Raw genomic sequence first — 25,389 nt, forward strand, 5'->3', positions numbered from 1 at the left:
TTGGCCAACACTGCTACCCTTATTTTAAGGCTAAAGGGAGGAAGTGACGGAGCCGGAAAAGCACGCCTCTCTGCTGGTTCCCCCTGTCGGAAAAGGCAGCCCTTCGGCGCATGCGCACAACTCTTGAGCTTAGGCTCTATATATGGTCTGCCAGGCTTGGACGGCTTTGAGAGCAGCGTCGTAAAGCGAGCTCAAGGGAGGAACCCAATGGATGCCGGCTGTTGCTTTACGACACTCAAGTCGATAGGTGGCGATAGCTGTAAACCAGAGGCCTTTTTGCGACAGTAGTGGGCGCCAGCATCCTGCTGTGTGTTGTTCACACAACTGCTGCTGCTTTCAGAACCAGGGCTGTTATGTCTTGGCATGCAGAGATGCATGTATATATATATAAACAAATAGATATTTCCAAAGGCTCCATAGGACTCCAATGATTTCTTCTCAAACTTCAACTCACACCAACCCTACAAATGACATGGTTTCCATGGCCAAGCTGGGATTCGAACCCTGGTCTCCAGAGTCCTAGTCCAACACTCAAACCATTGTGTATCACCAAATCCCAAAAGATCATTGAATACAATATGTAGTATCTTGTATCACCTTTGAGACTTACTAAAGAAGGAGTTGGCAGCATGCGCTTTCCTAGATTTCAACCTACTTCCTCAGATGCATTCGGTCAAGGAGGCTTAAGGCTACAAAAGCTCAACGTCTTTATAGTCTCTTGTGCGTTACAAAATCTCTCTACATACTTAGTGATCTTTTGGTATTCGGTGTGAGTGGTTTGAGTGTCGGACTAGGACTGGGGACCGGGGTTCGAATCCCGGCTCGGCCATGGAAACCGACTGGGTTGGCTTTGGGCAAGTCGCACTCTCTCAGCCTCGGAGGACGGCAAAGGCAACCCCCCTCCAGAGAAACTTGCCAAGAAAACCCAATTATAGTTTCGCCTTAGGGTTGCCAGAAGTTAAAAACAAATGATTTCAAGGCACAGAGACTAGCATGGCTACGTCTTTGAATTCTACTACTAGTATCAGGATTGTCCATGCGGTTGTTATTACGGTCTCTATGTATGGCTGTGAAGAAAGCTGACGAAGAAGGAAATACGGGGCTGGATTTGAGTTCTGCAATAAATGGGTGCTACAGCAAAGGAAGCCAGAACTCTCCCTGGAATCCAAGACATGATACAAATAAATTATTATTATTATTATTATTATTATTATTATTATTATTATTATTGAATCCTAGAGTTGGAAGAGACCCCAAGAAGGGCCATCCAATCCAACCCCCTTCTGCCATGCAGGAACTCTCAAACAAAGCATCCCCATTGACAGATGGTCATCCAGCCTCTGTTTAAAGACAAATAATAAAGAAGAATGAAAATGTCTTTATTAGCTGATGATAATGTATTTGTAGAAATAAGAAATTAGGCTGGAATAAGGCATAGACGGTATATAGTATATATAGATAGTTTTAGTACGAATGTGAATGCAGTACGAATGTATAAGTTCTACAATCTAAATCTATAGCCCTATATAAATAAAGCATAATAATAATAGTAATAATAATAATAATTTCTTTGACATTGTTTTGCTTTGCTTCATCCTTTAGATCCCTTGCTAGATGCCCCTAAGTTTTACCCTCGACTTATCCATGGGTCATAGCAAAATCCATCATTTTGGCCCTAAAATGTATAAGCCCTCGTCTTATGAGGTCAACATATAGTTGAGTATATACGGTATTCATGGATTTTATTGATACATTCTCTCTAGGAATATCTAGGTCCTCCAGCGCAACCCTATGGTCAACTTTAACCAGAAGTCACACTGAAGGACCTAGAGATCCCTAGAGAGAATACTCTCCTAAGCCTTTGTAGCTCCTCCAGCCCAGTTCTATGGTCAGTGTCTGTCGGACGCTGACCAGAGTTGCCCTGGAGGACTTAGAGATTCCTAGAGAGGTGTCCTCTCAGATAAAAACATAGTGTTTTTGTTATTTGTGGTTTTCTCATATTCATGGGTGTCCTGTGAATCATAGAGTTGGAAGAGATCCCCAAGGGCCAGCCTGTCCAACCCCATTCTGCCATGCAGGAACTCTCCATCAAAGCATCCCCATCCAGCCTCTGTTTAAAGACCTCCAAGGAGGGAGACTCCACCACTTTCCAAAGGAGTGTCTTCCACTGTCGGATAGCCCTTACTGTCCTAATGTTGAGGCAGGATCTCTTTTTCTGGAGCTTGCATCCATTGTTCTGGGTCCTGTTCTCTGGAGCAGCAGAAAACAAGCTTGCTCCCTCCTCAATATAACACCCCTTCAAATATTTAAACAGGACTATCATATCACTTAACCTTCTCTTCTCCAGACTAAACATCCCCAGCTCCCTAAGTCTTTCCTCATAGGGCATGGTTTCCAGACCCTTCACTATTTTAGTCACTCTCCTTTGGACACACTCCAGTTTCTCCACATCCTTTTTGAATTGTGGTGCCCAGAACTGGACACAATATTCCAGGTGGGGTCCCTAACCCCAGCGAATGTGGAGAGATGAGTGTAGTCTTGACTTTCCAGGGGTGAAAATCCCATACCTAAATCTCCCACTTTTGAAAGGAGAAGGTTACGTTTTCCCACAGCCCAATAAAGAACAAAACGATGCCATTGTGGTTATGTGGGGTTTCTTTCTTTTCCACAGTAAACAAAAGAGGTAAGCATGAAACCTAGGACGAAAAAGGGAGAGGGAACAAGGGGGAGAAGCCACCTTCGTTTGAGAGCTGGGGAGGCGAGAAACCTCCAAGGGCAGTAGTCCAGACCCTCTGAGGCCGATGGTGGGATTCGGAGGTCTAATATGCTGGCCGGTTGAGCCTCTTGCGCTGGATGGCTTGCGCTCGCTTCTGCCGCTCGGCGAAGGTGTTGCCCAGCGTCTGCTTCAGGGCTGGCAGGACGGATCTCTCGGCCGCCGGCAGTGGGTTCAGCAACCTGCTGGAATGAGGCAATGTGGGGGGGGGGGAATATGGGGTAGGTCAGGACAACAAAAGGAGGAACAACCAAAACAACCAATATACAGTGTGCCCACGTTATAAGCTGGCGTGCTATACGCGGCTTTGAGCATATGTGCAAAGTCGCACAGAAGCCATGTCACCACGCCGCTGCATGCTTGAGTATGCGCGGTATTTGGCCTACGCAGGGGAGTCCGGAACGGATCCCCCAGATAAGCCAAGGGAGGACTGTACCTATTTCCACCCCCAAAAAAGTGTCATTCCTACCATTGCTTAGGAGCGTTCTTCATCCGGGGCAACCGAGTGGTTTGTGAGTTCCTGAGGAGAAGAACATTATTAAGAACAACTTAAAACAAAAGGGAAAGGCGGGATACAAATAAATAAATAATATGTATTTATATTTCCCACATCACAGCAATAAAAACCTGGGTTGACTTATCCACAGGTCAATGTAAGTACTGTACTTTATTTCATTTCCACACCTGAATAGAGTGCTAAAAGGGGAGAGCTTAGTCCATCCTGGGAGCACCAAAGAGAAGCATGGATCCCCTCTGCTCTCTCATCTATCCAGCCTTTAGGATGAGCACAAACAGTTATGCCTGCCAGAATTTCTTTGGCATCATTTCCCTTTGCATCATCCTTTCCATTCTTTGTTACATGCCCCTAGGTTTTACCTTAGACTTATCCATGGGTCATATCAAAATCCATAATGTTGGCCCCCGAACCTGCCCTCGACTTATACGTGAGGTCAATTTATAGGCAAGTTTATACAGTAAATTAATTTTAATGGGATTCTTGGGAGAAAAACACGGGTGATTTCAGAAATCATGCCAACTTCCATACCGTGGCCCACCCTACCAAGTTCCCACATGCTAAAATATAGTTCCGTCTCGAACTCAGGGCCCGAAAATTCTTTACCCGATGTGTCCGGCCAGCATGTAATCTTCGGGAATTCTCCTGGTCCTGTAGATGTCGTCCAAACAGGATCTCAAATACATCAGCTGAAGGAAGAAAGAAAAGAAAAGAGAGTTAACTTTACCTCGGCTTTCCTAGTGCCGTCCCCCTCTTCAGTGATGCCCGAGGCCCCTCACCTCCTGCATCTGCATGTGGTTGATGTTCCACAGCTGGCGGATCACCGCTTCGCACTCCTCGAGAGTAGGGGGCTTCCGCATGCAGGAAGGAAGGACGCTGGCCAGGAAGGGGTTGGAGGATGCCGCCGGGATCTTCACTTCCTCAGCGCGACTCTGGGCCGGTGAAGGTGGCAATATTGGGGAGGTGGTCTGGTCGCACACCTCCGTCTCCTTGCAGGGAGGGCGCAGCGTGTGGGGAGGTCCCAAAATGCTGACACGGGGGCTGTAAAAAAAAGATAAAGATTTTTGTATATTTTAAAAGCCCCCAAGTGAGGTTTTTATTCATTTAGGATCTCAGGTGGCATGGAGAGATTCCGCCTAAACATGTAAGGGCTGGCAGTAAGGGCTGTTCGACAGTGGAACACACGCTTCCTTAGGGGTCTTTATACAGAGGCTGGATGGCCATCTCTCGGTGATGCTTTGATTGTGAGTTCCTGCATGGCTGAAGGGGGTTGGACCGGATGGCCCTTGGGGTCTCTTCCAATTCTATGAAAACAAGCTGTCCACCATCTTCTAAAGCTATTTAAAGATAGCTATTAATCAAATGGCCGAAATAAAAAGGCACCAGATCCCACCTCAACTTGGAAACTGAGCAGGGTCAGGCCAACTGAGAGGCCACCAACCAAGAACAGGTGCTGTAAGCAATATTTTGGAGAAAGGAACTGTCAAAACCACCTCTGAGGGTTCCTGGCATAGGAAAACCCTATAAAATTCATGGGGCCACCATACACCGATGGGAGAGTTGAAGGCACAGAGGCGTTGTGTCAAACAGCGCAAACACCTGTTAGAAGATGGAAGGGGAAGTAGGCAAGCTTTCTGTTTTTATAACTACTAGTAAGCAGAATTGGACCCTGAAAATAACTGCCTACTTCCCCCCATTGAGGCAGGGATTGGATTCTCAAACCTGTGAGGCTTCTCCTTGGTTGGGGTCTCCTTTGGCTCAGGGATCGGGGCCGTGACCTCCTTCGGGGCGACTCCATCTTCCTTTGGAGTGTCTCTGTCTTCTTTTGGAGTGTCTCTGTCTTCCTTTGGGGTGTCTCTGTCTTCATCTGGCGTGTCCCTGGCTCCTTCCCCTTCCAGGCTGGACACATCGGCAGAGGTCTTGGGATGCGTCTCTTTGCCTTCTACTTCCTCAAGACCCGAAAAGCCTTTGGGAAGGAGAGCAAACAAGGATTAACGTTCAAATGAGGATTAGTGGGTTAACTGTTGGAAACTGTTATTAAAATATTTCCTCCCTCCGATATCTAAGGACTTCACTTTAGTAAAAAAGCAAGTCAGAACAGTTTAGGGATAATTTAGCCCTCGTCATCCACCTTAAATCCCACTTTGGAAGAAAGGCAGGATATAAATCCCACAAATAAATACATGCAATTTAAGCAGGCTACAAGCAAGACATTGCAAAGCCAAGTAAGAAGAGTTTAAGCCCATTTAAAATGGCCACTTGTGAATTCTCATTAGCTCTTATTGATTAAAATATTACTTCCTCTGCCTCCGATATCCAATGACCTCAGTTCAGTACTCAGTAAAAGCAATTTAAACCAGTTTCGGGATCATTTAGGCAGGCTAGAGGTGAGGCATTGTAACAGCAGGTTTGAGGAGTTTAATCCCGTTTACAAGCGCCGCTAGCGGATCCCCGTTACCCCTTAGCCATCCGTACCGCCTGAGCTCGAATCTTCTTCTGTGGCTACCTTGGCATGACGGGAGGTCTTGCGCCCTGAGCGGCCCCGGTGGTGCAGTTTTCCATAGAGAACGAAGTCTGGAGAGAACGACAGCAAGGAAAACAAGGTGATAATAAATTCACTCGGCTTCTTTAAATAATTTTGTGTAACAACATATCACAAAAATAATGGTTCCAGAACGGAATGACTGCAGGACTCCCATCAAGATGGATTAACTCCCGTAAAAGCCATCGCTAACGTTTGGTGTTTTAAGTATTATCCCAATGAGTCTTCCGTTTTCAGGGAGGTGGAGATTTCATTACACAGATATTTCTATAGTGGTCCCTCCACATTTGCTGGAGTTAGGAACGAATGTAGAAAAACTGCAAATAAAAAAATAAACACTATTCTTTTTACCTCTCAAGGAATAGGAATGTCTAAATCCTATAAACACAAATAACAAAACACTATGAGAGAACACCTCTCTAGGAATCTCTAGGTCCTCCAGGGCAACTCTGTGGACAACATCTGCCAGACATTGAGCATAGAATTATGCTGGAGGAGCTACAAATGCTGAGTGGAGTGTTCTCTCTGGGAATCTCTAGGTCCTTCAGTGCAATCTTTGATTAAAGTTAACCATAGAGTTGTGCTGGAGGACCCTAGATATTCTTAGAGAGAACATACTAATAAAATCTGGGAATAATCAAATCCACAAAAGTCAAAGCCGTAGATGTGGAAGGATGAGTGTACAGCACTATCGATGTATACATGACGCCTTGCAACAGAATAAAACATTTCTAGCTACTTCAGTGTGAAATATTAAAACACAATAGTAAGACACTGCAAAATTCCATACGGAGGTACAGAAATTCCATAGCTGGAAATGGCGCCCGCACCACCAGCGGACCCCAGCCATACCGTCCTCTCTGTGATCATTTCCGGTGCTTGATCCGCGGGGGCTCCTCCTCAATGAAGCATCCCGGCGATGGGTCTTTTCGAAAGAAGGGTGATCTGCAAAGAACGATGGTCAAGTCAGTCCTTGGTGGCCCATCTATTTTTGTCAACCCTTAACGGGCAGCATCCACACCCCAGAGGACAGACTCAAAAATCAAAATATGGTAATTGATTCTAATAGATTAGAAAGGTAGGCCAAAGCTAACAAAATGAATTTCAGCACGGAGAAATGTAAGGTATTACAGTTAGGGCAGAAAAATGAAATGCACAGATATAAGATGGGGGACACCTGGCTTCACAGGACGACATGTGAAAGGGATCTAGGAGTCCTAGTAGACCACAAGTTGAACATGAGTCAAAAGTATGCTGCGGCAGCTTAAAAGGTCAATGCGATTTTAGGCTGCATCAATAGAAGTATAGTGTCTAGATCAAGGGAAGTCATAATGCCACTTTAGTTTGCTTTGGTCAGGCTCCACCTGGAATATTGTGTCCTATTCTGGGCACCACAATTCAAAAAAGATGTTGCGAAACTGGAGCGTGTCCAAAGGAGGGCGACCAAAATGGTGAAGGGTCTGGAAACCATTCCTTACGAGGAGAGATTTAGGGAGATGCTGGGTACTTTTAACCTGGAGCAGAGACGGTTAAGAGGTGATATGAAAGCCCTTTTTAAATATTTGAAGGGATGTCATATTGAGGAGGGAGCAAGCTTGTTTTCCGCTGCTCCAGAGACTAGGACCCAGAGCAATGGATGCAAGCTATAAGAAAAGAGATTCTACCTCAACATTAGGAAAATCTTCTTGACAGTAAGAGCTGTTTGACAATAAAAGACACTCCCTCGGAGAGTGGTGCAGTCTCTATCTTTGGAGGTCTCTAAACAGAGGCTGGATGGCCATCTGTCAGGGATGCTTTGATGGAGAGTTCCTGCATGGCAGAAGGGGGTTGGACTGGATGGCCCTTGGGGGTCTCTTCCAACTCTATGATTCTACGTTTCTCTATGATGCCAGCCAGGATTCATTTTCTAGCCCCACCAGGAGACGCTGCTGGGCAAAGGCCCCAAAAACAAGAGAGGTTTTGGAGCCGAGGGGTCAGACGGTACCTGATACATTCTGGAGGACCGGGTACATTATCAGCTTGTAGTGAAGTTCTGCAAAATCAAGAGAAAAGAGATTTTATAAAACATATGCATGTATATATTAAGGTATTTATGAAGATTACAGGTACATATTAAGATACTATATATATATATATATATTGGAGAATACTTGCCCATAGAGAATCATTGAGGAATAGTTGCCCATAAGGAATCATTTGGGAATATTTGCCCATAGGGATACATTGGAGAATATTTGCCCTTAAGGAATCATTGGGGAATACTTGCCTATAGAGAATCATAGGAGAATACAGTATTTTGCAATGATTCTCTGTGGTCTACTATGGTTTCCATATGGACTAGTACTATCATTTGTTTTAGTATGTCCCATGTATGTATATATTAAAGGGTTCTGAGGCCCTCAGGGAGGCCTGTTATAGGGTCCCGCAACCCATTACTGTCTCAAAACACAGTGAGGCCCTTCTCAAAATGGAGGTGCAGGGCCTCAACAGTGACAGCCCCCAATAATCCACATACAACATTAAATTTATGTAAAGGGTTTTGAGGCTTGTTCTGGGGTCCCCCAACCCATCAGTGTTACAAAACCCAGAGAAGCCCTTCTCAAAATGGAGGTGCAACAGAGACACACAAATCCACACATAAATATTAAGTTTATGTATCAATAAAAGGGTTCTGAGGCTTGTTCTGGGGCCCTCCAACCCATCAGCGTCTCAAAACCCAGTGAGGGCCTTCTCAAAATGGCGGCGCACCTAATGTTTTTCCCTCAGCCCTCACCAAAGGCCAAACCAATGGAGCCCCCTTCCTTCTCACCCTTGTTCTCCCTCTTGAGGCGCTCGACCTCCTCGTGGAGCTGGGCCAAGGTCTCGCCATGTTGCCTCTGGAGGAAATGGAGGTTCCGCTCCAGCTCCGCCGCCGTCCGCCTCCAGGAGCCCTCCTCCGGGTACTGGAGGTGGCGCGGAGGCGGGAAGCCCGAGCCAGGCCTCTGCATCCTCCTGGGCCCGCCGGGGAGGCGACTACTCCCACGGAGGCTCCGGCCGCGGCCTAGGCCTCTAGGCCGCCATGGCGACCTTCGCTCTCCTCCTCCTCCTCCTCCGCCGCCTGAAGGAGGGAAGGTAACCAGCCAGGCTTCGTCCCCGTCTAGCGGGGCCCTTCCTCGCCTATCCCTCCTCACTCGAACCCCGCTGAGGCCTACCGACTAGGCCCCGCGGCCTACTCCGTCGCCATGGCAACGGGCCTCACTGTTGTCACTACTACTACTACTACTGTTACAGCTAGGCCTCAGGGAATGTAATGGAGGGGCGTTTTGCGGGCACGGAGGCTCTCACAAGGGGGACGAAGAAGGAATGGAGGATGCGGGGAAGGGGCTCCTAACAAAGGTAGTCGCCCCCGCCCCGAAAATTAGGAAAAACAGGCCCCGCGGCCTAGTCCGTCGCCATGGAAACGGAGCCTAGGCTGCAGTGCAGGCCCGGTTTCCATGGCGACGGACTAGGCCGCAGGGCCTGTTTCTTCCTTCAGATCCTCCCTTTAGGCCTGGACTACTCATTTATTGACAGTAAAAACAGTAAGGAAATTGAGAAATATTAATATTGCATATAAATAATTATATATATATATATAATATAAAATAGTAATTTAATTGATTAATATTGATATTACATACAAATAATATATTTTATATATAACATCAGGTAGTAATTTAATTGATTAAAATATTAATATTACATATAAATAATACTTTACATATATGTAATATAAAATAGTAATTTGATTAATATTAACATTACATATAAATATATTTTATATATAATATAACATATTGATTGATATTAATATTACATATAAATAACATAACATAATTTAATTAGCTAATATTAATATTACATATAAACAATATATTTATATAATATAAATATAATTATTTAATTTAATATTAATATTGCATATAAATACTATATTTTATACATAATATAAAAATAGTAAGTTAATTTATTAATATTAATATTGCATATACATACTATATTTTATATAATATCAGGTAGTTTAATTGAGTAATATTAATGTTACATGCAAATATTATATTTTAAATATAATATAAGATAGTAATTTAATTGCTTAATATTAATATTACACATAAATACTAATGTGGCTCTCAGAGGGAGCCATCAGGCAGACCCAGCAACATCTTGGACTGCCTGAAGGAAGAGGCCCCTCCCTCTTCAACTGTCATCTCGGCCTCAGAGGGAGCCATCAGGCAGACCCAGCAACATCAGGGACTGCCTGAAGGAAGAGGCCCCTCCCTCTTCAACTGTCATCTCGGCCTCAGAGGGAGCCATCAGGCAGACCAGCAACATCAGGGACTGCCTGAAGGAAGAGGCCCCTCCCTCTTCAACTGTCATCTCGGCCTCAGAGGGAGCCATCAGGCAGACCCAGCAACATCAGGGACTGCCTGAAGGAAGAGGCCCCTCCCTCTTCAACTGTCATCTCGGCCTCAGAGGGAGCCATCAGGCAGACCAGCAACATCAGGGACTGCCTGAAGGAAGAGGCCCCTCCCTCTTCAACTGTCATCTCGGCCTCAGAGGGAGCCATCAGGCAGACCCAGCAACATCAGGGACTGCCTGAAGGAAGAGGCCCCTCCCTCTTCAACTGTCATCTCGGCCTCAGAGGGAGCCATCAGGCAGACCCAGCAACATCAGGGACTGCCTGAAGGAAGAGGCCCCTCCCTCTTCAACTGTCATCTCGGCCTCAGAGGGAGCCATCAGGCAGACCAGCAACATCAGGGACTGCCTGAAGGAAGAGGCCCCTCCCTCTTCAACTGTCATCTCGGCCTCAGAGGGAGCCATCAGGCAGACCCAGCAACATCAGGGACTGCCTGAAGGAAGAGGCCCCTCCCTCTTCAACTGTCATCTCGGCCTCAGAGGGAGCCATCAGGCAGACCCAGCAACATCAGGGACTGCCTGAAGGAAGAGGCCCCTCCCTCTTCAACTGTCATCTCGGCCTCAGAGGGAGCCATCAGGCAGACCCAGCAACATCGGGGACTGCCTGAGAGCTGGTGGAGGACTACTTCTGCCGCTGCCCCCCCCCATGTCACCTGGGAAGAAGCTCCCCAGAACTGCGGAGGACTATCTTGCCACTGTGGTGGCTTTTTACCAGGGGGGAGGGGTCAGTGAGAGAGGGGTGTTTTTATGTATTCTTAATTGTTTTATTGATATTTGCTGTGAACCGCCCTGATCTATGGAAGGGCGGTATAAAAATAAAAAAATTATTATTTATTATTATTATTATATAATATAAAATAATAATTTTATTGATTAATATTAATATTACATTTATATACGCATAATTTAATTGATAAATAGAAACAATATATTTTATATATAATATCAAAATAATAATTTAATTGATTAATATTAATATTGCATATAAATAATTTATTTTATATATTATTGCAATTTTAAATGTGAGCCAAATTGGGATATAAATGAAACAAACGAATAATTAAATACATTCTTCCTTTCCTTCCTTTCCTCTTTCTTTCTTTCTTTCTTTCTTTCTTTCCTTCCTTTCCCTCTTTTCCACCCTCTCTTTTCTTCCCTCTTTCTTTCTTTCTTTCTTTCTTTCCTTCTTTTCCTCTTTCTTTCTTTGTTTTTTTCCTTCCTTCTTATCTTCCTTGCTTCCCTCTCTCCCTCCTTCCTTCTTTCTTCCTTTCTTTGTGCATTGACTTGGGGCGTTGAACAAAACATAAATGTCTTGATTATAGAAAATAACACCTTGAGAGCATCTAGTCTGACCCCAACTAAAAGTAACTTGAGGTTCTTGGTATGAACCAAACCCTAGCGCATATCAAGGGCCCACTGTAATAGTAATAATAATAATAATAATAATAATAATAATAATACCCCATTGTATGTAGTGGGACTTGAGCATCCATGGATTTTGGGGTCCATTGGGGTTCTGGAACCAAACCCTAGCAGATATCAAGGGCCCACTGTAACAGTAATAATAATATACTTTTCCTGCCTCTATTTCAGACTCCAGAACCACGAAGGATCTTTGTTGAGGACAGAGTCTCTATTGGAGCAGCCTCCCCCTTTGACGGTAAATAATAATAATAATAATAATAATAATAATAATAATAATAATAAGATGGTGATGATGATGATGATGACGACTCACAGACTGGGTCGTCTTTTCCCCTTGTGCCACTACTGCAGAGTGCCCCATGGTGCCTGAGAAGGGACCACGTTCTGTGGTCAGGCATTGAAGGACCCTGACTGCTCCTCTCGAGGGTGCCTAGGCGTCCTCCTTTTCGAAGATATGCCCTACGTTCCAACCTCCTGACCAGGAGGAATTCCAAAACGTCCTCCATCAAGAGCATTACTAGGAAGCATGAATTTCCATTGCTGTTAGTGCACTTAACTTCTATTTTCTAATGTCCTATATTTTTCTTTTCATGCGTTCCCAGGTTGCTCTCAAGGAGGTACTCCTGTATCCCCAGGATGTTTCGGAACTGTCAGCTCCAGCATCCCCAAAAGAAGTGGACATCTGTTCCTCGGAATCAGAGGAGGCTGAATGTAACCCTGGCTCTTTGCTGGTAAGCAAAGGAGAATATTGCTGGCCCTTTTCAGGGCTTGCCACATATAACCAATTGCAGTTACCTAATATTTCCCCCCTCTCTTTTTTCTTCCTGACAGAACAAGGAGGGTGTGCATCACGTGTGCCAGGAGTTGTCCAATTTCTCCCCTGAAATGAAGGAGACCATTGCAGACACTATTGCCCTGAAGCATTTGGATATCATCACGGAGCTTTTTTTTTTAATCACTGGAAAGGTAGGCAGATTCTCCCCCGCATCCCTATTTTCACTCTTGGGGGGCTAGAGGTCCAACAACAACAAAACTTCCCACTTCTTTTTGTCTTGACAGCATTGGTGATGAGATGATATATAATGTCCTCTGCTCACCAAGCTGCAATCTGAAGGCGGCCATAAGGCTCTTGCGGTCCAAAGCAAATCAAGGCTCTGGTCTGCTTCAGGGAAGCAATGAACAGTTTGCAGTTAAGGTATGGAAATGAGCCAGAAGGGTCTTTTCTACTGACCCTGGCATGACTCCTTCCCATCTGCACCTTGTCTTTTTGGAGTTGGCGAAGGGACAGGTGACCCTCTCTCTTTCCTTATTGTCCACAAGAGTGGTCCTCTTATTGAGGCTAGCATCTCCTTCTGTCCTCAGGTGAAGGCGGCTCGAGCCATCAGGGCCATCGTAAAATACACCGAAGATCCCTGGGAGCTTAAGAAGTGGATCCTATCCCTCTACGTCACCTTGATGTAGCCATTTGATCAACCCATCCCATAGATCACAGGAGAGATGACCAGCAGGGACTTGAAATCCTACATGTCTCCAGGGTACGTTTGTTCCAAGGAAAGGGCTTGGGAAAGAAATCGTCAGCTGAGCTTCTAGTCCACTTGATGGGGCTAGAGGTAGAAATCCAAATCTCTACTGCAAGCTTTTCTATCTCACTTTACTCTCTCTTCCCTGCAGCAAAACAATGGACACCATTCAAACCCTGATGAGGAGGCTACACCTAATACAGGAGATGAACTGCATGCTTTTCGCACTTTGTCTTCCAGCACCGTGAGTTTGGGTTCCCTCTGTCTCTCTCTCTCTGGGGGCGACTTGGTTTTCCCTTCAAAAGGGGAGATGTACAAGCCCAAAACATCTCTGCTTTCTCTGTTTGTTTTCAGGCTCAGGGAAGCCCTACCCCCTGCCTTTCTTCACAGAGCACTTGAGGGGACTCTGGGCCCCATTGCCACCTTAGGCCCTGCTGAGCAAAGAAGACGCCGGAATAACAGCAGCTTCGTCTTAGGACCCTCTGCTGCATCTTCGGGAGAAGAAGGACTTTTTCACAACTCCCCACACTTTCAATCAAAGGTTGGGTGGGGTAGGCACCTGTCTGCTTTAACTTCTCCCTTCCATTGGGCACTGTGGCATCACCAAGGGCACCCATCCCCTTCCCCAGCCAGGGGCTTTAGCCTCTCTTCCCCTTCTGCGCCAAGCTTCCCCTTCCTCCATCCCCATGCCAGGCCCTGGGTGCCTACCCCACCCAACCTCCAAGTTGAAGTGTGGAAAACCTTCCCCTACCATCAAGGCTGGCCTGTGAAGAGTGTCAACCAGCTCCCAAAATGGCCAACCTCTTATGATTCAGGTGAGGTTCCTACAGAACCCCAAAAGCTGGCACCTGCAAGAAGAGACCAGGGAAGGACACTGATGGATTTTACTATCATATTTTGAAAGGTTATTGTTTTATTTGTGTTGTTGCATTACCCTATAGGTCTAGCTATTATTAGTAGTAATAGTATTATTGCATTGGTATGGTAATGTATTTTGCAATTATTAAAGTTGGGATTATATCATTGCCAGGTTTTTGTTAGTTGTCTCTTTCCTTTTGTTGTTATTTCTGAATTGTATGTTTCCTATTACTGAACTGAACAATAATAACAAACCCTTATGTTAAGAGTAACTTGTACATTCACTTTGTTGTGTTCTGCGACAATTTGCAGCACCTGTTTATTGCCTTTTAACTTCTTTTATATTTTTATATTATTATATTATATGTTCTGCATACCAGTTGAATAAATAGGGCGATAAAATGGAGCCTTGCCCGACCCCTTTGCCATTTGGGAACCATTCTGTTTCTCCATATTCTGTTCTAATAGTAGCCTCTTCTCCTAAGTACAGTGGTACCCCGGGATACGAATGCGCCGCCTTACGAAATTTCCGGGTTACGAAAAAAATCCATTTAAAAAAACTGTTCCGCGTTACGAATGTTTTTTCGGGTTACGAAAAAGCTTTTGGTGCTTTTCGGCGCTATTTCGCACGAAATCGCGGCTTTTCCCCATTAGCGCCTATGGCTTTTCAGCTTGCGAAAGCCTTTCGGGTTACGAAAGCGGCAGCGGAACGAATTAATTTCGTAACCCGGGGTACCACTGTACAGATTCCTCATCAGGACTCTCAGATGTATTGGCACTCCCATCATGTCTTTAAGGGCATTCCATGGCCTTTCATGATCTATGCAGTCAAAGGCTTTGCTATAGTCTCTAAAGCCACAGGGGTCTGTCCTCGGCCCAGTGCAAATCAATATCTTTATCTAGGACTTGAATGAGTGTAAGGTACTGCACTTAGGCAGAAAAAAATAAATGTATAGATATAGTATGGAGCACACCTGGCTCAACAAGACGACATGTGAAAGGGATCTAGGAGTGCTAGTAGACCATGAGTTGAACATGAGTCAACAGTGTGACGCGGCAGCTAAAAAGGCCAATGCGATTCTAGGCTGCATTAACAGAAGTATGGTGTTTAGATCAAGGGAAGTAATAGTGCCACTCTATTCTGCTTTGGTCAGGCCTCACCCAGAATACTGTGTCCAGTTCTAGGCACCACAATTCAAATAGGATGGTGACATGTAGGAGCGTATCCAAAGGACTGCAACCAAAATGGTAAAGGGTCTGGAAACCATGAAGCCCTATGAGGGGAGACTTAAGCAGCTGGGTATGTTTAGCTTGAGAAGAGATGGTTAAGAGGTGATACGATAGCCCTGTTTAAATACTTGAAGGGATGCCATATTGAGGAGGAAGCAAGCTTGTTTTCTGCTGCTCCAGAGAACAGGACCCGGAACAATGGATTCAAGCTCCAGGAAAAGAGATTCCACCTCAACATTAGGAGGGACTTCCTAAAAGAAAGAGATGTTCAACAGTGGAAAACACTCCCTCGGAGAGTGATGGAGTCTCCTTCCTTGGGGGTCTTTAAACAGAGGCTGGATGGCTATCTGTCGGGGATGCTTTGACTGAGAGTTCCTGAATGGCAGAATGGGGTTGGACTGGATGGCCCTTGGGATCCCTTCCAACTCTAGGATTCCATGATTATAACAACAACTGTTCTTTGGGGAAGGATTACCTGATATCCGTGACTTAAAATATTATATTGGGTGTTTGTTTCTCACAGTTCGAAAGAAGAGAGATGACATTGACGTAAGTTCATCCTAAGCATGTTGACTCAGGACATAGGTCCTATGTGCTTCCATCCCAAAAATGGCTAAAGTGGTGCCAACCCAGAAAAGCCAGCCCATTTGCTCTTGGTTATCACACACAGAGCACAACAAGGGGTGAAAAGCACATTAAAGTGGGTTCAATGTGGATTTGGCTATCAAAAGGAGACAAACAGATCCCCATTGACAGCATAGAAATACCTTTTCTGAGCATGCTCAAAGCTGTCATTTCCACAAGTGCGCACACACACACACATATTCCGGGGAGGGGATACAGGGGGGGATCCTCTTTGCCACAGAAGCCCCAAAAGGTATTTCCCTTTGCAAACCCCAAAGAGAGAGAAAGGATGGAGCTGGGTCCATTTCTCCTTCCTGTCTAGGAGGACTTTCACTGCTTTTGCAAACTCCGAAACAACACACACACACAGAGGATCCATAATCCTGCCTGGTTCCATGCTCTCCTTTTCCAGGGCATGTCCTCCAGTGTTTGTGGAGGAAGCAGCCGGTCTGTGTATCCCTTTAAGAGAGGAGAAGAGTCTCCATCTTTGGCAGGGAACCAAAGTCATCCGAGGCTTGCTTTGCACCCGGCTGGCATGACGCGAAGGGAGCCAATTCGCAGGCAAAATGGACGCGTAAAAAGTTTTGTGAATGTACTTATTTCCTGATTGACCTCACATTCAGCGTACAATCTCTTCTGATTATTGCCTGCAGCGCCATGTGAAAAGCGGCTGCGAATTGGTCCCTAAACCCTGGATGACTCTGCATTGGCCCCACTTCAAAGTTCCATGAATCCCAGGAAAATGTGCACCGAACCCCTCTGCACCCTTACCTGAGAGTAGGCCCATCTGAAAGCAACAGGGCTTCCTTCTGAGTAAATATTGCTCGGACTGCCCTGCCAGCGTCACAAAAAGCGTAACGCGCCAAAGCACAAAGTTCACTTTTTTCCCACTTTAACCGGGGAACCAGGACTCCATTGATTCTCTCTTTCAGACATTGAAAAAAGAGCAACGCCAGCAGCATACTAAAAGAGGCTTGAGTCTGCAGTTCCTTCAACAGAGCGACTGTGTTCAGAGACGATGGCCACCCGCTTGTTTGAGGACAGGATTCATGCCGCTTTCTATCAGAAGTACAGGTTCGCACCGCAAGAAAACCTACAAAGAGTGATCTTTTCCTACCTGGAGAAAAAGGTAAAGAAAGGGTCCTGTCTCCTGCTTTCCGATTGTCCTGATTTGGCAGGGACAGTCCCAAATTGGGGGCACTTACCAAACAAGGAATGCTCCGTCATCCCACTTTATAAGTTGCTTTTCAAACGCCTTGGTTACCCTCTCCTCTCATTTTCCTCCTTTGCCCTCTGTTTACTTCGTGTATGCAAAATGGTGTCATACTGAAGATGGAGCGAGCTTGTTTTCTGCTGCTCTAGAGATCAGGACCCGAAGCAATGGATTAAAACTACAGGAAAAGAGGTTCCACCTCAACACTAGGAAGAATATCCTGACAGTAAGGAGAGAGTGGCGGAGTCTCCTTCTTTGGAGATCTTTAAACAGAGGCTGGATGGGGATGCTTTGATTGAGAGTTCCTGCATGGCAGAGTGGGGTTGGACTTTGTGGCCCTTGGTGTCTCTTCCAACTCTGTGATGCTACCAATGGCGGGCGTAGATCTGCGTGATATCCCTCTGTGACCACATGACTACTGCTTTTGTACAGAACATAAAAGGGCAAGGACTGTTGTCAAGGACTTCATTTTATTTTGTCTTTCCTCCGAAGGTGAACTCCTTTCAGCTTGCGGTAGATGTGGGCTGTGGCTCCGGACAAAGCACACTCTTCTTGGCAAAGCATTTTGAGAAGGTGGTCGGAACGGACATCAGCGCAGCTCAGATTGAGGAGGCCAAGCGGGCTCCCTACCCTCCAAACGTCTCTTACGCGTAAGTGCAAGTGAACCCTGCATGGCTTCACCCTCAAAATACGGTTTGGACAGTTTGACCATCGGCCTGGGATTTCCTTTGTGTCACACTAAATGCAAAATTAACATGGATTTGTCTCTAACGCTAATGGAAAGACTCTGTGACTGCACTGTCTTTACGTTATCCAGGCCAGCATTGTAGTTAGAACAGTGGCCTGTTCCAGACTGCCAAAATAAAGCTGCTTGGGGTCTCTTTGGAGGTATGCTATTTAAATGATGCATGGGTCCTAAGAGTCCGGAGGTCGTGCCAAAGCCACACGCCATTCCTAAGCACTGGAGGGCAGCTTTGGTGCAGCTTCCGGACTCTTAGGACCCATGCATCATTTAAACAGCATACCTCCAAAGAGACCCCAAGCAGCTTTATTTTGGCAGTCTGGAACAGGCCAGTGATTCTCATCCTCTGGTCTTCCAGACGTTTTGATTCCCAATCCTGGAATTGCTGGTCATTTGCTGCTTTAGGCTACTGGTCCTTGTACGCCAAAGGAAACAGTTGACCATAAGTTGGCAACCGTTGGGTCAGAGCATCATATTGTCTCTGGGAGATGTTAAAAGTCTTTGGAAGATCCAGGTCCACTGACCTTGGCAATTGCTAGTATCAGCACCAAACACAACATTTCCCATTCTACACTAATACATATCCCCTCATTACACTATATGGATGCCACTATGGAATTCATCACACAGGAGGGAAATTCATAGTTTAAACATGGATTAACCAGTCAAAATTGTGCAAACAAGACTAAAATGTGATTAAAATGTGGTTAACACAAAAGCCACCATTGCGTGAATAAACAGGGAATAAACAGCAAAAAACGTCGTTCACGGGAAAATCTCGTGAAGGATTTGCCGTTGTTTATTGCCTGGTTATTCACAGGATAATGGCACTTTAATCACATTTAATCTCGACATATTGTGAAAGGCATCAACACAATTGCGCTGATATAATAGCGCTTTGAGCATGACATTGTGCGAAAACCGCAATGGTGCAATTATGGCGGGTTCCTCACCGTTGATACTTCTAATTTCCCCTTCAATGCTACTTGAACATAGCCATAAGCAAAAAAGCAACTCAGACTACCAAACCAATATTACCATCCTATCCAATACTATTGACATAGGAGAAAGGATAGTCAGAAAGGTAACATTTAATGGCAGGATCTGATGAGGATCCTGACACTCTCTAAAATGCCCCTCTCTGAACTGCAGATCCCAAGATGGAATAGGATGAGACCATGGAATAATAGCGGTGTAATTGTCTAGTATGGATGGGCCCCAGATGTTGTGGCCCTAATGAAGCCTTGCTTCCTAACCCACCTCAAACTCCAGCATCTTCCTTATTACAAAACACTGACAAGCTTCCCAGCGATGCATTGAGTGCCTCATCAGATTTGCCCCTCAGGTAGTTCCTAAAAACCCCTTGTGCAAGCCAGACCCCTGAACGATGGCCATCCTTGTTTCTTCACGCAGCGTTTCCCCCGCCGAAGACCTCCCTTTTGAGGCTGGCTCTGTGGATCTCATCACGGCGTTTGCCTCCGTCCATTGGTTCGACACGCCTCGCTTCCTGAGCGAAGTGGACCGAGTGCTCAAGCCGTCCGGCTGCGTGGTCTTCAGCTCCTACAACCAAGACATGCGCGTGTGTTACAGGGATCTTACGGAGAAGCTGACGCAGATCTTCACGGAGGTGAGCCACCAGCGCAACCATCCCTGTTGGGCAACAATGCGGAGCAGCATAGAGGGGTCAGGAACCTTAGGCCTTGAGGCCACATTTGGCCCTCTCGGGTTTTCCAGAAGGTCTCACTCTCTTCCCCATGATACCTCTATTTGGTGCCTTCTCAGTCTGGTGTATATACTTAACTATAAGTCGACTTCATGTATAAGTCGAGGGCAAGTTTGGGGGCTATGACCTGTGTATAAGTCAAGGGTAAAATTTAGGGGCATATAGCAAAGGATCTAAAGGATGACGCAAAGCAAAACGATGTGAAAGAACTTACAAAATTCCATCAGACATAACTCTTTGTGCTTACTCTTAAGGCTGGATGGATGAGAGAGTAGAGTAGTGCTTCACATATTATACTCCTGCTTTTCACCAGGAGATGGTTCCTTCTTTTAAATTAGAGTTAAGATACTTAACTTAAATTGTACTTAAATTGATCCGTGGATAAGTCGACTCAGCTTTTTGGGACAATTTTTTGACCTACATTTCTAGACTTATACATGAGTATATACAGTACATATAGTCTTCATCTCATTGTAGAAAATTTAAATCCCTCTCCTCTTGATAGATACTGACATTTTGAGCTTTCAGGTAAGATCTGCCAGGGTTTGGGCCCTTCTGACTCCTGGGACATAACCCCTTAGACCTTCGAAATGCCAGTTTCGACCTCAGGTTGCAATAAAGTCCATAATCCAAAGCGATCGCATGTGAGATCCAGATTCAAATCCTTCTCAGGCTAACCTCCCTCATAGCACTGTGGTTGTGAGGATAAAGTAGGGAGGCGAGAGCCCTCCCAAATGTCTTGAACTCATTGCAGCGGCGATGAGATATGAATAGAAGTCCTCAGTTAAAATCCCACTATGCTTTGGCTAACTAATAAAAAACCTCATCGACACATAGAACTAGAAGTGTTTGTCTTTCTTTATTCGCCCCCATAAAATGGAGTGAATTTAAATGTTTAAAGCGGTTCCAGATAAAGCTAAAGCCAGGCCCACTCCAACAGTTCTTTCTTTCTTTTTGCTTTTCTTCATCCCTTTTTCACTTGTAGCAGCCCAGCATCCTCATACTATACAGGGAGTTTTTCCCCAAGGTATATAAAAGCTCTTTGAGTCTTTCACAGTCTTGTGGGTTTTTTCCTTCCTTGACAGAATCGAGATCAGCTTTTCAACTACGCAGATGAGAAGGTCAAGGGTGTCCTGAACGATTACCAAGAAGTGTTTGACGCCTTACCATATGCGGACAAGGAAAGGCAAGTGAGGCTTCCCTTCTTCTAGAGCAGTGCCTCCAACTAAGATCTCACCCAGCCACTATGGCTTCTTCATCCACGGAGTCAGCCAAAATATTCCAAGAAGCAAACCTTGATTTCGACAGGGGACTTGAAGGTGCAAGACAGACATACATAGTGTAGCTTTGTTGGATTGCAACTCCTAGAATGCCACAAGCCCTATGATGGCTGGAGGATTCTGAGAGCTGTAGTCCAACAAAGTCCAATGCCCAACAGAGTACATTTTTGTTACACAACACACCTCACTGCCAAAGTAACTAAAGTTGTACTACGAAAGGAGTGCAATTATATGTTGTCATGCAAAGATCATGCCGTGTCTAAGGCCTGTTACAGACTGCCAAAATAAAGCTGCTTTGGGTCTCTTTGGAGGTATGCTGTTTAAATGATGCATGCATCCTAAGAATCTGGAAGCTGCACCAAAGCGGCCTTCCAGTGCTTAGGAATGGAGTGTGGCTTTGGCGCAACCTCCAGACTTAGGACCCATGCGTCATTTAAATAGCATACCTCCAAAGAGACTCGAAGCGGCTTTATTTTGGCAGTCTAGAACAGGCCTAAGTTGTTGCAAAAAAGAAACAAGAAATTAATTCCAAGTGACTTGTATGTATGTAGTCATTTCAGAGCTCGGATCGGGATTCAGCCCTTGCTTCTGAGAAAACCGTCCATAAGGCCAGGACCGTTCCACAGAAGAATCCAGCTATCTAGAGGTGTTCCCTCTTCCTCATGGTGTTATGTTTCATGCTAGGATCACAGACATCGTTGATAAAGTCCCCATGAGCATTGCTGACCTGATGGGGTACATTCAGTCCCTCTCCATGTACCAGGCGTTTCAGAAAGCCCAGCCAGAAGCAGCGAAAGCTCTCCTCCAAAACACTGAACGAAGGTACGAATCAACAGAGGAACCCTAACTGGCTTGGACCAAAGAAAGACAGGTTATGTTTTGCAGACCCAGCATCATCCAACCTCTGCGAAGCTGAGACATATCATATTGTATACAACATGCAATAGTATGTAGTGTTTGGCGGCTTAAATTTGCTGCCTCTTAAAAGAGCCCAATGGGATTTCCAGGTCAGTACTGTTCTATCCCCTGAAATTTTGATTTTCTTCTCTGCTTTACTCTTTTCCCAGATTCCTGGAGACGATGGGTGTTTCCTCACGTGAAACCCAAGTGGAGCTGGAGATGAGGCACGTCTGCATTTTGGGCTGTAAGATGTCTTAGAAGAGGAAAAAGCACACACGTTTGACGGAAACAATATCAGGTCTGAGCCTTAAAAATACCACGAAAGGAAAGGCCCCACTGGTTTCAAGAAGAAGAGACAACCAGTATTGCATCCAGTCAAAGGGAAAGAGTAGCTTTGTCAAGCACTCCGGACGTCCGAAGCAAGGAGAGAAGCACCCGTTTCTGGCCACTCCATCACAGTTTTGACCTAACTTTTAACACATTCTTCCTCCAAGGCATGGATTTGCCATTGCCTTCCCCTGAGGCTGAGAGTATGGTAGTTAAAGTGGCGTCAAAGTGCATTATTTATTCAGTGCAGATGTACGAAAGCTAATGCTACAACTTGCTCAGTCTCAAAGGAGCTACAAGATCCCTTTGCATACTGATCCTCCAGGATAAGACAGCTAGGTCTCTGAATTCTTACCACTTGTATAATTCAGTATATAATATCATTCAAGCACGGTTTCACCTGTATTTGTATTTCCTTCTTGTTTTCTTTTGACTGTTGTACTTACTGGTTTTTAATGGAATATAGGTTGAGTATGGGTTTGTTTGTGTGTGCAAGAGAGGGACTGAATGTATTGGTCTCTCGCTTAACTTCAATAAATATTGTTGTCAAAAGGATCCACACAGCTTTTTTGGATTCTGCTCGCTGGGGTTTGCAGTGATGCACATCCATATTTCCAAATCTGCTACAACACCCCCCTTTAAATTTTAAAGTTGATTTCTGAACCTGGTTTTTAAAACGCTTGTTCTGGATCAAAAGTAGCCTCGGAAAATGACAAGGGGGCATATCTTTAGGTGGTTTTTAAACTGGGAAAAAAGACCCCCAAAATCTAGGGTGAGCCAAGGTTCCTCCTTTCCGTCGCACGGCTGGCAATCTCACCAAACCAGTGATGGCAGATAGAAAGCGGTGACATTTGCAAAAGAAGAAAGCAGTCTTTCTCTCTGACTATCCATCACTCCAGACTATTGAAAGTGGAGCGTGTTGTGCATCGGCCGATAGCAGAGTCACCAAGCAACAGTCGCCAGACTGAAAGGAGAACCCGAAAAGGCAGAGGGAAGAGGCAGCATATTCAGCAGCAGATGGGCATAGATCATAGGTCTGTCTCTTTTTGGACTCGGATGTGTAAACCTGAGTATCCTCCTCACGTTGCTCCAGACCCTACCTGGAGCAAAGAACCAGCGTTAGAAGACAGAGCTGGCTCTCCGGCGGTGGACTGGAGGAGACGCTGTGGCCCATTTGGCCAAGGAAGCATTGAAAAGGCAACGTGGTCTCAACCATCCAAACAGCTCTTCTCTTGCAAATATGAGAGCCGAAGGATGAGAACTCTAGATATACTCCTAACTGCTGGAGCAAGGATGGGTGAGTGAAGTGAACCACATCTGCCCTGCAGATGTGTAGTTTGGTGAGACATGTAGTTTGGTGAGACATGTAGTTTGGTGAGACATGTAGTTTGGTGAGACATTTAGCCACCTCTGTCAGAGAGCTCTAGGCCACAGCAAACGACATTTCCCAGAACTCCATAGCGTTGAGCCATGGCAGTTAAAGTGGTGCCAAGATGGATTACTTTCTGCAAAAGGGATGCAGCCCCAGACACTAAAAGCAACCAAGAAAGTGGGACATTAGGATTAACCGGGACGGTCGCTGCCAAACCAGAACATTGGGAAGGTAGGTCACAAAAGCCTGGCGACTACTTGTTCCTTGACATGCAAAATCTCTTCTTGCCTTTCCATAGGAAGATTGCAGCTGCAAATGTAAAAAAGAAGCAGAAGCAAGACAAGAGATGAGCAGAGAGACTTTCCATCCATTGAGCCGGTGGTCTCCAAAGTGACTGTTCCCGGCCAAGATTCTCAAAGGTGATGGTGGTTTGAAGTGTACGCAACATTGGTCATGGATGGGAAGAGAAGAGCCCCAGGGCTTGCGGTTGATGTTCTTCAAGAAGTCCAAGGAACCTTAGCTTCTCTTTTAATCGTGTACACTCTCCTTTTAGGAGGTTGCATCTGCGTGGAGTTGGTGCTCCAACTCCTAGCTGCAGAGTAAGTAATGGACTTGCACCTCTGTCTTGAAGACATTTCTGTACTTGTACAGTTATTTGTGTTTGCTGGAGGAGATCAGAGAACCCTAAAGTTGGAAGAGACCCCAGGGGCTTTATAGTCCAACCTGCATACAGGAATCCTCTGCTAAAGCATCTCTGAGAGATGGCCATCCAAGTCCTGTTTGGAAGCATCCAATGAAGCAGAGGCCACCACCTTTCAGGGACCTCCATCCCACTATCAAACAGCTCTTATCATCTGTAGGTGCTTCCTACTATTTAGACAGATATCTCCTTTCTTGTAATTTGAATCCATTGCTTCAGATCTGAACCAGTGGTTGCCAAACTCTGGTCCTTCAGGTGTTTTGGACTTCCATTTCCGGACTCGCTGACCATTGGCTAAGTTGGCTGAGGCTGCTGGGAGTTGAAGTCCGAAACACCTCAAGGACCAGAGTTTGGGAACAGGGACAGAGCTGGGGAAAGAAGTGTACACTTTTTTACAGTGGGCTTCATGATCAGGTTGTGTCCTTTGGCGCATGAGCACAATTGCTACTGCTTTGAGAACCAGCGCTGTATGTGTTGCCATGCTCCTTTTTGCTGGATAACATGGATGTACAATAAATAAAGAGATATTGCCAAACAGTATACAGGGCTCCAATTCTTTCTTCCCATAGGAAAATGTTCTCCTTTCCGAGTATGTTCTTACTCAGAAGGAGGCCACAAAATGGGATCCTACTGGAGCACAACATGGTTGTGGTGGTTCAGTGCCAGACCTCCAAGTCCACCGTATCCTCAACTATCTTCTCGGGTCTTGCAGACTCAGGACCATGGATGGAGTCTATCCATAATCTGTAATGCAATCTTCCTCTTTTCCTACTTCCTTCCGCATTGCCATGCATTGTTGTCACATCTTCTCATGATATCTCCAAAATGCAACGTTCTCAGTTTAATTGTCTTGGGAGAGTTCAGGCTTCATTTGCTCTAGCACCCATTTATTGGTCTTTTTTGGCTCTCCTGGATATCTTCATCCAGCCCCATATTTCAAACTGATTTCCTTCCTATGAGATTTCTTCTCTGTCTTCACAGCCATACACAGACACTGCAATAATGATAGCATGGACAATCCTAATTTTGGTATTCCATGATCTTTTGGTGTTCAGTGATAACTAGAGTGGCATCGTGGTTTTTTGAGTGTTGGACGATGACTCTGGAGATCAGGGTTCGAATCTTGGCACAGCCATGTAAATCCACTGGGTGACCATGGGCAAGTCACACTCTCTCAGCCTCAGAGGATGGCAAAGGCAAACCCCCTCTGAA

The 25,389-nt window shown here is 45.4% G+C and overlaps 3 protein-coding genes across 8 annotated transcripts; 2 read left to right on the forward strand and 1 right to left on the reverse strand.

Moving 5' to 3' along the window:
* Positions 1 to 2,637: 2,637 nt before the first annotated feature.
* Positions 2,638 to 9,178, reverse strand: LOC149287121 (coiled-coil domain-containing protein 74B-like). 2 transcript variants are annotated; one of them, XM_089493434.1, is made up of 9 exons: positions 8,639 to 9,178; positions 7,814 to 7,861; positions 6,682 to 6,774; positions 5,763 to 5,861; positions 5,010 to 5,253; positions 4,067 to 4,328; positions 3,894 to 3,976; positions 3,243 to 3,293; positions 2,638 to 2,955 (listed from the first exon to the last, which is right to left on the reverse strand). In XM_089493434.1, the coding sequence occupies exons 1-9, from the start codon at positions 8,814 to 8,816 to the stop codon at positions 2,820 to 2,822; spliced, it is 1,194 nt and encodes a 397-aa protein (XP_089349560.1). In that variant the 5' UTR covers positions 8,817 to 9,178; the 3' UTR covers positions 2,638 to 2,819. The 2 variants fall into 2 exon arrangements, with proteins under 2 accessions (XP_089349560.1, XP_089349559.1); XM_089493433.1 differs by having other exon boundaries at positions 2,638 to 2,958; positions 8,639 to 9,175.
* Positions 9,179 to 9,326: 148 nt separating this feature from the next.
* LOC149287122 (uncharacterized) lies at positions 9,327 to 14,254 on the forward strand. Of its 5 annotated transcripts, none has more exons than XR_016277522.1 (7): positions 9,327 to 9,389; positions 11,857 to 11,923; positions 12,291 to 12,419; positions 12,520 to 12,654; positions 13,051 to 13,223; positions 13,360 to 13,452; positions 13,563 to 14,254. XR_016277522.1 is itself a non-coding variant. In XM_089493435.1 (5 exons), the coding sequence occupies exons 1-3, from the start codon at positions 12,279 to 12,281 to the stop codon at positions 13,147 to 13,149; spliced, it is 375 nt and encodes a 124-aa protein (XP_089349561.1). In that variant the 5' UTR covers positions 12,268 to 12,278; the 3' UTR covers positions 13,150 to 13,223; positions 13,360 to 13,452; positions 13,563 to 14,254. The 5 variants fall into 5 exon arrangements, 1 of the variants encoding a protein (XP_089349561.1); XR_016277523.1 differs by lacking the exon at positions 9,327 to 9,389 and adding an exon at positions 10,788 to 10,987; XR_016277524.1 differs by lacking the exon at positions 9,327 to 9,389 and adding an exon at positions 12,748 to 12,883 and having other exon boundaries at positions 11,497 to 11,923.
* Positions 14,255 to 16,455: 2,201 nt separating this feature from the next.
* On the forward strand, positions 16,456 to 24,703 carry LOC149287123 (putative methyltransferase DDB_G0268948). The gene is made up of 7 exons (XM_089493461.1): positions 16,456 to 17,049; positions 17,626 to 17,783; positions 19,289 to 19,502; positions 20,684 to 20,784; positions 21,563 to 21,700; positions 21,946 to 23,402; positions 23,776 to 24,703. Exons 1-6 carry the CDS (start codon positions 16,939 to 16,941, stop codon positions 22,034 to 22,036), a joined length of 813 nt encoding a protein of 270 aa, XP_089349587.1. The 5' UTR covers positions 16,456 to 16,938; the 3' UTR covers positions 22,037 to 23,402; positions 23,776 to 24,703.
* The last annotated feature ends 686 nt before the right edge of the window (positions 24,704 to 25,389 follow it).

The sequence above is a fragment of the Sceloporus occidentalis genome, unplaced genomic scaffold (genome assembly GCF_023333645.1).
Source record: "Sceloporus occidentalis isolate IW3139 unplaced genomic scaffold, rSceOcc1.0.p SCAF_64, whole genome shotgun sequence".
NCBI classification, from domain to species: domain Eukaryota; kingdom Metazoa; phylum Chordata; class Lepidosauria; order Squamata; family Phrynosomatidae; genus Sceloporus; species Sceloporus occidentalis.

What these genes read in the sequence shown, in the direction of transcription:
- LOC149287123 (XM_089493461.1), top strand. Translation starts at nt 16,939, where the DNA reads ATGGCCACCCGCTTGTTTGAGGACAGGATTCATGCCGCTTTCTATCAG. An exon ending in CCTCCAAACGTCTCTTACGC is followed by an intron (nt 17,784 to 19,288) that starts GTAAGTGCAAGT and finishes TTCTTCACGCAG; the next exon opens with CGTTTCCCCCGCCGAAGACC. An exon ending in CTCCAAAACACTGAACGAAG is followed by an intron (nt 21,701 to 21,945) that starts GTACGAATCAAC and finishes CTCTTTTCCCAG; the next exon opens with ATTCCTGGAGACGATGGGTG.
- LOC149287122 (XM_089493435.1), top strand. Translation starts at nt 12,279, where the DNA reads ATGCGTTCCCAGGTTGCTCTCAAGGAGGTACTCCTGTATCCCCAGGAT. An exon ending in GTAACCCTGGCTCTTTGCTG is followed by an intron (nt 12,420 to 12,519) that starts GTAAGCAAAGGA and finishes TCTTCCTGACAG; the next exon opens with AACAAGGAGGGTGTGCATCA. An exon ending in TTTTTTTAATCACTGGAAAG is followed by an intron (nt 12,655 to 13,050) that starts GTAGGCAGATTC and finishes TTCTGTCCTCAG; the next exon opens with GTGAAGGCGGCTCGAGCCAT.
- LOC149287121 (XM_089493433.1), bottom strand. Translation starts at nt 8,816, where the DNA reads ATGCAGAGGCCTGGCTCGGGCTTCCCGCCTCCGCGCCACCTCCAGTAC. An exon ending in CCTCAAGAGGGAGAACAAGG is followed by an intron (nt 7,862 to 8,638) that starts GTGAGAAGGAAG and finishes TTGATTTTGCAG; the next exon opens with AACTTCACTACAAGCTGATA. An exon ending in ACCACATGCAGATGCAGGAG is followed by an intron (nt 3,977 to 4,066) that starts GTGAGGGGCCTC and finishes TTCTTCCTTCAG; the next exon opens with CTGATGTATTTGAGATCCTG.